The sequence below is a fragment of the Aplysia californica genome, unplaced genomic scaffold (genome assembly GCF_000002075.1).
Source record: "Aplysia californica isolate F4 #8 unplaced genomic scaffold, AplCal3.0 scaffold00015, whole genome shotgun sequence".
NCBI classification, from domain to species: Eukaryota; Metazoa; Mollusca; class Gastropoda; order Aplysiida; family Aplysiidae; genus Aplysia; species Aplysia californica.
This window is the reverse complement of record NW_004797285.1, coordinates 2,658,302-2,669,283: the sequence shown is the minus strand read 5'-3', so window position 1 is coordinate 2,669,283 and position 10,982 is coordinate 2,658,302. Positions and strand designations below refer to the sequence as shown.

General features: G+C 35.3%; 1 protein-coding gene across 1 annotated transcript in view; it reads right to left on the bottom strand.

The window, feature by feature from the left end:
* Positions 1 to 4,113: 4,113 nt before the first annotated feature.
* Positions 4,114 to 10,982, bottom strand: part of LOC101848629 (doublecortin domain-containing protein 1) — a 46,239-nt gene continuing 39,370 nt past the window's right edge. The window contains exons 37-40 of the mRNA XM_005090323.3: positions 9,780 to 9,875; positions 8,860 to 9,009; positions 8,043 to 8,228; positions 4,114 to 7,546 (exon numbers count right to left, since the gene is read on the bottom strand). Coding sequence (XP_005090380.1) covers positions 7,487 to 7,546; positions 8,043 to 8,228; positions 8,860 to 9,009; positions 9,780 to 9,875 — 492 coding nt within the window. The 3' untranslated portion in view covers positions 4,114 to 7,486. The remainder of the gene's footprint in view (positions 7,547 to 8,042; positions 8,229 to 8,859; positions 9,010 to 9,779; positions 9,876 to 10,982) is intronic.

Here is a 10,982-nt window from a genome sequence, read left to right as displayed (position 1 = left end):
AAAAAAACTAGAAGAAAGAAAATTATTTGCTTTTCAAACTCATTTTTCCCCCTTTGACTTGAAATTGATGGGTGTTTTTTGTTGTTGCTCGTAGCTTGTTTCTAGTCACTGTAACTTATGCTTACTTTTTCTAAGGACACCACACATATGTATGCTTTGGTGTGATATAAGGTGTTGGAGAATGTTGGTCAGAATGAAAGGATTTCTGTAAATCTTTTGCCACTTAGTCGTTTTTTTATATTTCTTAATGTTTTTGGTTTGGTGGCCTCCGCTTTTTCCTTCCTTGCATTATTATTGATGTGACAAGGTGTTTACTGCAGATGTTATCTTTGGTTTGGTAAAGAGTTAAAATGACTGATAAGCTGCTTCTACTAAAAAATCAAAATCCCTATTGAGCATAGTTCATCTGTTATTGGCTGTTTCTTTAGTGGCTTAAAAAAAGTACATTTATCGATCCAACATTCACAGGTTGTCACTCCTTGAGTTCTTTCATCCGATGCCTTTCTAAGAATGGACTGTGGAATGTAAAAAACTTGCACTTTTCTTGGATTCATCAGTTTTGTGAAAGGTGCCTGTATTTACTTGTTCATGACAACATCACAGTTAAATGAGAGCTGTGATAATAATATTTGGCATATGTATAGCACTCGACCCAGATTGAAGTATACAGGCTCAAAGCAATTAGTTCTGATAAGTTCATGGGATTGTGACATCACTTTGTTGGAATTTGAAATCTTAGTTTACTTTTAAGGAATGATGAAAATTGTTTCTTATAGTACGGTCAAAAGTTTGTGACGCAACTTAATTTGAATATTTTCTAAACTACCGAACATTGACTCTCCAATGACTTGTATCAATTTATCTTAATAGATCAACTTTTTTGTGTAAACACCTTTAGCTATATTCTAGAAAATTCCTTTGTACTTATAAAAAGTCAAAGTGGATGGTCCCTACCGATTTTAAAAGGTTTAAACAGCTGAGGCAATATTGCTCTTAAAAGCAAGTCTGTCATTTTTTTCTAATTGTGACACTGTCTTTATTGAAAGCATGTTTTGAGAACCTTTAGTGCAAAAAAATGTGTTCACTTGAAAATTAATTTCGCATAACAATTTTTGCCACTAAAAAGTGTCATTGGTGAGCTGTGACGTAGGCCATATCATATGCAAAATGTGTGTGAGAAACGGGGGGTGCTGTGAACAATGGAGCTTGTAGTATTTTATATAAATTTATAAAGAAAAGTTTTTTAAAATCTAGCCTCAAAATTGTTGTGGAAAAATATGATTATGTTAAGACAAATAGATACAAATTGTTGTGCAAAATATGGATGACGTTGATTTACCTGTTCAAGATATTTATTAGGATAAGTTGCGCCACGAATTTTTTACCAAGCTACAGTGATCAACCTGTTCCAAAAGGCTGCATTCATATCTAGCTGTGAAAAGTTCTAAGCACCAAAATATCTACAGTTTACAGCTCAGTAGGCCCCTACCTAATTTTTTTTTTCTTGACATGGAATCTGAGTTTGTCAACAGCTGTCTTCTGAGCTTCTATGAACTCTGATACTGAGAAAGTCAAATGATGTTTTCTTCCATAGCCTTTAACATAGAATGTGAAGAGAGTAGTACAAAAGTCTAATAAGAAGTACGGTGGAGTCCACTGAAAATTAGGTAGGGGCCTACTGAGCTGTAAACAGTAGATATTTTGGTGCTTAGAACTTTTCACAGCTAGGTATGAATGCCTGACTGCCAGATTTTCTTCAATATAGTCGTGTTTTCAGTTTAGACTGGTGAAACTTCAAAGAAAAAAATCAGGGATTCTTAATCTTATATTTTCTTTCAATTTACCGCTGTTTTCAGACAAACAGTGTTTGTTTAGGCGGAGTTCACTGTATGTACCAAACTTTGCTGGCCTAACTGACTGTGATAATCAGTATTACTTTTGTTGAGTTATTTGATTTGAGCGTTACAGAAATCCTGTGATAGATAGTTTGAGGTTTAATCCTTTTTCTAAGTTTTGAATATTTGAGTTCTATATTTATGTGTTGTGATATGCTTTGAGGTGACTTATGCCTGTTGTACCATCACAATAAAATATAGAAAAGCACCCTGCAGTTCTTGTTTTGTCCTTTTTCTTTCATTGTTAATGAGTACAGACATTGAGCTGTTTGTGTTTGTGCCTGTTAAAGTGTCAGGGGTGCTCCTGGACACAGTAATAGCTTCTTAATGTTGGATATTTCAAGTCCTGCTAGACATGATTTAGGTCACTCTGAAAACACACAGAACTTGGTTCCCCCTCAGGACACTGGTTAGAGATAAATTGTCACTCTGGGCATTAGTTAGTGTAGGGTGAGAGGAAATGTATTTGTAGTTTTAGTACAAGTCTGAATGATCAGCAACATCTTGTGAAACGGTATAGGTTTAATGCCCGTATCAACACTATTTGGTCATTTAAAAGGCGGGACCTCTGAGCTTAATGTCCATCTCTAAAAGGACCAGGCCAAATGGAATATTTGTACAAAGCGCCTTTCCCAAGGACACGTAAGACAGAGCTGAAGCTCGAACCTTTGAACCCACAATTTCACGATTATGGGTCCTGTAACCTAACTACTAGGCTACTGATATCACTGCAACATCTAGTCATGAACAAATTAGGACAATAGCTACTGTGAAACAGTATGTTTGAAAACCACTCTCACTAAGGTTCACTGCACAAAAGATTATTTAGTATACTACAAATTGCATTTAGCTAGGAAGAAGAATTATACGTGTGTCAGTGTCATGACATGGCACTCGTCAGTACTCGGGTGTTTGAAGTTATTGATATAATCCTGAACCAGCCTGTTCATTTTCCTTTTATATGAAAAATACCTACCAGTACAGTACCTATCTTGAATAAATGTCGCAATATTTGTGATTGAAGGAGGTGGGGTCTCGTAGTGTTAGAAGTAAATTTAGTAATGGTCGCCAAACTTAGTTTATTTCCAAAGCTTGAGTGTCCTTAGAAACTGCAAATTTACATTTTCTGTTCCCTTTGTCAACTTTTTAAAGCAAAATCCACCCACAGAAATGTGTATTAAAAGGATATACAGTCAAACCTTGCCTGACGGCCACCTCTATAAGACGGCCACCTGTACAAACGGCCACTTTCCATTTCCCCCCTTGCATTTTTTCTATATAATTTAACTGTGTAAAACGGGCACCTGTCCAACGCGGCCGCGGCCACCATAATTTAACACACGACCCCTATCACACAAAGCAATAACACCTGTCTTAGACGGCCATCTTAGTGACTCCATTACGTTTTGTCACAAATTGTGCATTGGCCCCTGGCGCTGTGGGCGAGCCGTCATAATTCAATTATGTCGTTGTTGTTAGGTAGTCCCTCCAACCGATCATGTTGCGTAGGCCCCTCCCACTGTTGACCAATAGGTACCAATTTTCAGCTGCTGGTGAGGTAAGCGTGTGATCCCTCATAACCCTTAAGCCCCGCCCAGAACTCACACACAAATCGTAAGTGAGATAAGAGGTCACTGTTTACCCAGTCTGTAACAAAGTAGCAATGGACGTCAACAGGAACGTGTGACAGTAGCGTCCCTCGTTCTCCGAGTGGTGGCGACCCATATGTTTGCTTTAACATGGCATTCGGTCTTCCTCGTCTGATACATTCCGTTTTATTGTCACCCTTGTGCAAAATCAGCATCAAAATAAAAATTACAAACAAAATACAAAACAACAACAACAAAAACAACAACAATGCGGCTACTTTTGATTGGGACCTCAGATGGGAATGGTTTGTTTTCTTCATCTTGATCAGTCCTGCCTAAGACGGCCACCTGTCTTATACGGCCACTTTTCTCCTTGATAATGGGTGGCAGTCTTACACAGGTTTGACTGTGTAAGGAGTTGAGAAAAAAAAATGACGAAAATTACCCAATGGGCGGAAGAATGGTAATATCTTTGATTTCATCCTTTTGACAAGCCCCTGATTTCACCGCAATGAAACACATATGTCAATAGCAACACAAAGTAGAAAGAGAAGAAACTAAATACACCAAAGCACCCGAGCATTTTCATATAAGTAAGTCTTTAAAATAACTTGAACAACAATAATAAATTATTGTCACTACTTTAATATCAAAGAATAGAAGTACAAGAATTAAAAACAACAGAACCAATTTAAAAAAACAATATTCACTTCTTCAATTCTTAAAACAGGAAAATATCCTTGTATGGGAACACAAGGAAACATGTGTGTGTAAAAAAGAAAGACAGAAAACACTCAGTCTTTGAAAGAACATTGTGCACTTAGAATTTCCAGTAAACAGTTATGTGTGTTGAGTGACCCTGTTTACCTATCGCTCTTGTAAGAAAGCTTACACTTAGTAGAGCACAGTGTTGTTTATTATTATCTTTTTGGTATGAGTCTTAATAAATGCATAATGCTAACAAAAACAATGCGTATTTATTTCTTTGTCTCTTCCCCCAAAAAGCTCACCGTAAACCCATCTCTTACAAATAATTTTTTCCTGAACTTTTTGTGTTTAGATCCAAAAGAAAAGTTCCTTTGTCTCAGAAGTTGGCACCATTCATTAGGGCCTATCATTTTCACACACAAAAAACTAAAACGATAAAGATTCTATTGCGAGACAATACTTCTATGAGGCAGAGACTGAAATAAGTCTTCAAGGCTTTTCTTATTAGCACGAATTCAATCAACATGGGCAAGAAAGCAGGAGCCTTAACCCTACAGACCCAAGAGCATGCCTAAGCATGTACTGCCCTTAACCCTTTTGCACACCAAACTCATACTTCAGTCAACTCAGTGTGCAATCCTAGCAGTTAACCCAAAAACATTTCAGTGCATGATTCCTATGGGCTCAGGGGACTAGGGGCTCGTAGAGTTAAGGAGGTATCACAGGTTTCATTGTCAAAGGGAAATTAATAGCCTCAGTGTTGTGCTGTCTTGGATATATCATGAACATGTTAGCTATATAAAAATCTGCTTATCCGAGTAATGTGTTTTTACAGACTAAGAAGAGTATGATTGTTTGGAAGTAGTTTGCTAAATCTAACTCAGTATATGTGTGTACTGGTATATTACTATTGTAAGTCAACAAGGTTGTACAATAACATTTAAACAAATATATTCTTCCGTAATAATTAAAATAGACCTTTATTTGTTGATACAGTTGTACCAATGTGAGACAGTTTTCACTGGGCCTATGGTGATTATAGTCAAGGACGTTTATAGATAACATAGATGATCATAATTTGGAAAGAGCAATGTTATCCAAGGCAATGAGTCAACTTATTTTTAAAAAAGAAAGAGATAAAACATAAGAGTTTAAATTTTAGTGTCCTTTGAAATGTTTAAAAATTGTCTTTCTTTAGTTTGACATGCATTTTCCTTACCTCTTCTTCAAACTTCAATGCCTAACTTTACAAAACCTTCTTTATTGATTCATTAACTTAATATACAATGAAGGGTTGAAGTCAATACAAAAGTTGCTTTTTCTATAATACAGACATTTTTACTCCCAGCACTCTGGGCTTCCTACAGAGTTTACCTGAACTAGGAACAGAAACTGCAAGAAATAATGTGGATATTACCAAACAACAAAATCATTTAGGCCCCTACCTGTAAAAAAAACCCCAGACATTTATTACTCAATTCCCCAGCATTACTCAATTCCCCAGCATAGTTGTGAATCATTATGCCTTTCAATCAAGTATTTTAAACAGATGTATTTCAAAATCTTCACATTAGAAAGTTCAAACATATGAAAATGCTCAAAGCATTCAACAATTAGCCACTGTATGGTGAGATAAAACGTTTTATAAAATTGTCAATCATTAAACATCTCTTGATATAAAAGTAAAGTAAAAGGATATAAATATAGACTGCAAGAAGAAATGAAAATGGTGAGAATGTAAAAAAACGTAAATTTGTGTTCATGAATTTTAGAAATTGATGCAACTGTCAAAATTGCAAATGTGAGAAAAGAAATGAATCTGAAACATACAATATGTAAATTCTTTAAAATATAAACCATTTAACATTTCTAGTAAATATATTTAAAAAATGAGCATATATATCTCATTATGCATGGCATGTTATTTCCATTCAAGCAACAACAGTACAAAAGTACCACAATTAAATCAAATAGATAATTATCTGTAACAAAAAGAGTTACATTTTGATTTCTTTAAAAAATATTAAGTTCAAATGGACTGACCCCAACATTTCTTGAGACGATATTTTGCTGAGATCGGAATAGTTAACAAGTCCAGAGAGGCAATTGTGATATTGTTAACACAATTCAGTTCATCAAGGTAAACTCAGACAAAAAAAGAGGCACACAGAGTAAGCCTTTCAGTGGTGCATTGTGTCTTTCTCAGCATACACCACCATGTGCACAAATGAAAAGTCTCTCTCAAAACTTTATAACATAAACAAATAGCATTGATGACATTAATAAGTTGATGTGCTCTCTAGCTCTTGTTGAAATGTTTGCTATCATGAAATTTCAATGTAACAAGACAGAACAAAAAAAACAGCCCAACTACAAAGTATATTTTCTAACACAAAAATTAAAAAACCATCACCAAAACTAGTACTACTAAACTGAACATAGGAATAAAGGTAAAGTCTCTTCACATGACAAAACTTGAACTGAACGTTCAGTATAGTTTCCTATAGAGTTCTTCCAAGTACCACACTTTTATTAAGCTATCTATTTCAGGATGTTACTTATCACTGGTGGGGCCTGTTGAATAAATAAAAAGGGCTATAAAAATGTTCCAGATGTCGGTTATGCCCCTAACCTTAAGAATCTGTTTTACCCTTGTCAAGTATGTGACACATGTCAGTCAGCATTTTTCCATAAATGTGTGCACTTCCTGGTCTTAGGAGAGGCTAGAGAGTCTCAACATTCAGTGAGCAGATGATCTTGTTTGAACCCAAAGCTTACATCCTTCTCCGGCAACAGGAGTGTTACCTCCTGAAACATTTTCCATTATAAAGTAAACAATACTTGTTTTGAGTGCTGATGAAGGGTTAAGATCAAAAGATGCAGATGAGTAAAAAATATGTTCTTTCACTTACAGAGTTATGGAGACAATCCCCACTTTCATATTCAACAGCAGCACACACGTTATTACAAAGAAATATAGTACCTCCGCTTCTCCTTCTCTTCTCATTTCCCTCACTTTACTCTAAAGAAATCCAACAATTCTTTTAACAAACATGGCAATACAAAAAAAGAGTATTCAGTAGAAGAGACAACTGGCATAAAGCAGAGAGTTTAAAACATAAATTTGTAAGCAAAGTCACCTTTGTCTCAATAGCGTTTTACTTAAACTATGCACCTTTCTGTATTTCCTAGGACAGTAGGCCTATATGATATCACAGCTTCATCAGTTGGTACATATTTCATGTGTATATTTCATTATGTTACAGTCAGAACTCCTTGGGCTAGCCAGAAGATTTATGAGCTTTTTTTCTCCTCCACTGGAAGTGCAAGCTGAGGCGGGCCAAACGGATCCACCTGTCGAGAAAATGTAAAGGGAAGAAGAGATTTAGCTACTCCTTTATAATGTATGGAAATTTGGGTTACTCTATCGGGCTATAACCGCACATTTCATATAATAATATACAAACCAATAAGTTTCAACATCTCACAAGGTACAACTGTTACATCAGATTTGTAAGCATGTGTGCTCACTTACAAAAAGCAAACATCCACGTGCCATACAAACACACAGTCATGTCATAAAGACAAATGGAGAGATAGACAAAAAGAAATGCAAACAATTTAAAAGATGAAGGAAGTGACTTGTAGCTGGGCAGATCAGACAATTTAACAAATAGAAAAGCAGAAAGATAGTCATCAATACTGGTAAGGGAGGAGATTTCACCAATATTTAGCTTTTTTATAGATTGTAAAGAGAATAGAGCATGCTGTTAAGCAGGAATTTGCACTATACAAATACAGTTTATTATTGTTACTGTTGATATGATTCAGCAATAAGCCAAAAACTTACATCAACTTGTGGGTTTTTCTGTACATCAACGATAACATCTGTGGCACGGTGGCCATACTGCTTGCGTGCCCTGCCCCAGTTGGCTTTCACTTCTATGTTGACCTTTTGGTTTGTCGGCTGCAGGAATGATTTCCCCGTCGAGACACACAACAGCTGGTCACGCTGGACTTCGTCAAATGTTTCAATCTGTTTAGAAGCCAAAATGTCAGACATGAATAACTGTGAGTGACTAAGATTTTCAACTTTGAAAAAGGATGAAAACATCAAATTCTACGAGTTTCCTTTACGTTTGCTTTTCCTATTATTTATTGAGCAAAAAGAACAGAATTCCAAATTGTTATAGGTGTAACCCTTTGACGTCAAACATGTGTGTTATTAGCTTCTAATGTGGAACAATGCATGAAGGCAAAGATTTTTTATTCTATCTGGATCCACAAAAGAACACAATAATAAAAGCGATCTTTGTATCTGAGAGTGGTTAGTTTCATTCCTCCCACAACAATTTATTTCCCTAGTAAAGAGATGGTTTATACATTGAGGGACCGCAAAAAAAAATGCCAGGTTTTGTAAAGAGTGGATTTGAGCAAGAGTCACCACAATAAAAAGAGGTCAAAGGTACACCTACTAACTACTCAAGAATAAATATTATGCTAACATAACTTGAATCCTTATAATAGAAATGGCCGGTCAAATATTTTAAATATTTAAAAGAGAAACAAAATAGTTCTCTCCATAGTATGAAAATTCACCGATGCCAAATTTTCATTTCTGAATTTTCAAAATATTCTTTTTTGCAAAAATGAGAATCCACACTTACCCTTTTGCCATCCAAGCTGTAAAGAATTCTAGCTTGTTTCCATAGGCCTAGTTTCTGAGTAGCACTTTCCAGTATTTCATCAATATTTTCTCCCCATACGTTCACACATCTCTCTGCTGTCTCTCCATTGGGGTACACCAATACTCTTTTCTGGAAAAGGAAGACCCATCATTTAATACTATGATCTGACCATTTTTAAAAAGGATAACAAACGTATCAGATAAATTACCGTAATATTATTATTTTGTTCATTTTGGTTGGGGGGGGGGGGGGGGGGGGGTTAGCAAACTGGTATTTGAATTTGAGAATAAATTGAAAACAAAGTTTAGAAAAATCTAATTTCTATAGAAGAAAAATATAACCAGAAGCACTAGAGGGAGTGTTTATGATATCCTTATATTCTCCTCAATGCCACACAAAACATTCAATCTTAAGTACAGAAGAATAAATAGTGTGAATCCTTAGATATAAACTAAATTTGGCAGATTCATTGAGAGGCCTACCACAAATTACTTCAAAGTGAATATTGTCATCACAGTGACTTCCAAAGGCAGAACGATGTAACTGCACATTTCACGATTTTTAAAAAAAGCAGCAAAAAACTTTTTACGCTTAACCTGTCATAAGTGATGAATGCTTCTAAACAAGGTTGCGATGAAATATAAATTCATCATCCCGCCATTGACAGTATGGTCGAGATCAATCACATAAAAGTTGCTATTTCAGATGTAGATATGTGATATTGCCTTTGACATAAAAAAGATATAATACAAGCCAGTGTAACAAATGTATGAAACTAAAAAACTGGATTTAGTCAGATACATCACTGCACCTTGGGATAACACAAAAGTCCTTTTTATCCATAGAAAATATCAATCACGTCAAAATGTCAAAAGAAAAAGTAAGTAAACACTGCATACCATATTTGGTTGCTGATAAAGTTTGCTGTCAAAATTAACTCCAGTGTGCTCTGACTTCCTGTCCGACTGATGCACTCGAATTTCTCCAAGATGTATCTGCAAACAAACAACAAAGGAAAATTACTAGTAACTACATTATAGAGAAGCTTGTAAACAAACATGGACAATGAATACAATGTTTTTAAGTTTCCATGCTTAAATTATTAATTATATTCAAAATACTTTCGTAGAGTTTAACAATGTTGAAAATTCCAAAGAATCCTACAGTTTTTAAAATTTCAGATAAATCAAAGAGCACAAAAAGTTCTGAGGAAAGGTAAAATAAATTTTCCTTTTAAAAAAAATAGTTCTAGCACTTTGCTATTCAAATATAATTGAGAGAATGAGAAGCAGGTCTACCTTAAATACAAGACAGTGGTCCAACTAGTGAAGAATAAGACAACAGAAGCATTTACAGCAATTCACAGTTTCCAGAGTTTGAACGATAAAGACTACCATCTTATAACTTCACTCCTACAGCAACTAACATAACAATAAGTGATGCTCTGAAATAATTTATTAGAAATCACTTTATATAGGCCTACAATAGTCAGCAGTTTCATTGAAATGTTAAAAAATGTGAGGCGTGCTGACAAAATGAGTAACTTCTTGCAATCCAAGAAAATGAGATTTCGGCCGAAAATTGACACTGGGGTCAGGTTAATAGATTTTAAATTGATGTCATTTTCTTCAAGTCTACGGTATCTTTTATTATTCCATACATACACATTGTACAAACTCCCCCTATAAAGTTGATGTATCAATTTCCATTTAGGTTGAAATCTGAGAACTAACTCATTTTGTAGGCATACCTCACAAATATAATCTAAGCAGCTTGAGGTACATAACCAATAATCTGCTGTCCAACCAACAGACGATACAACAGCCATGCTTTGGGGCAGGGAGAGGGGGAATACCACTCATACACCATATTCTCTCTACCATAAGGCTTTCATCTTTTCTTTAATCCAACGCTGCCAAGCTCTTTGTAGTGTCAGATGGTCCAAAATTACAAAAAGTAGAGCCGTAAAATCCCACAGCATGAGGCCCACTTCGGAACTTAGGTATTAAGTGTCTTGTAAGGTAGTAGACTCATATAAAACCAATGCGAGAAAAGTGTGTTAAAAAAGTAACAAGACTACAAAATGATTGTCTTCTGTACAA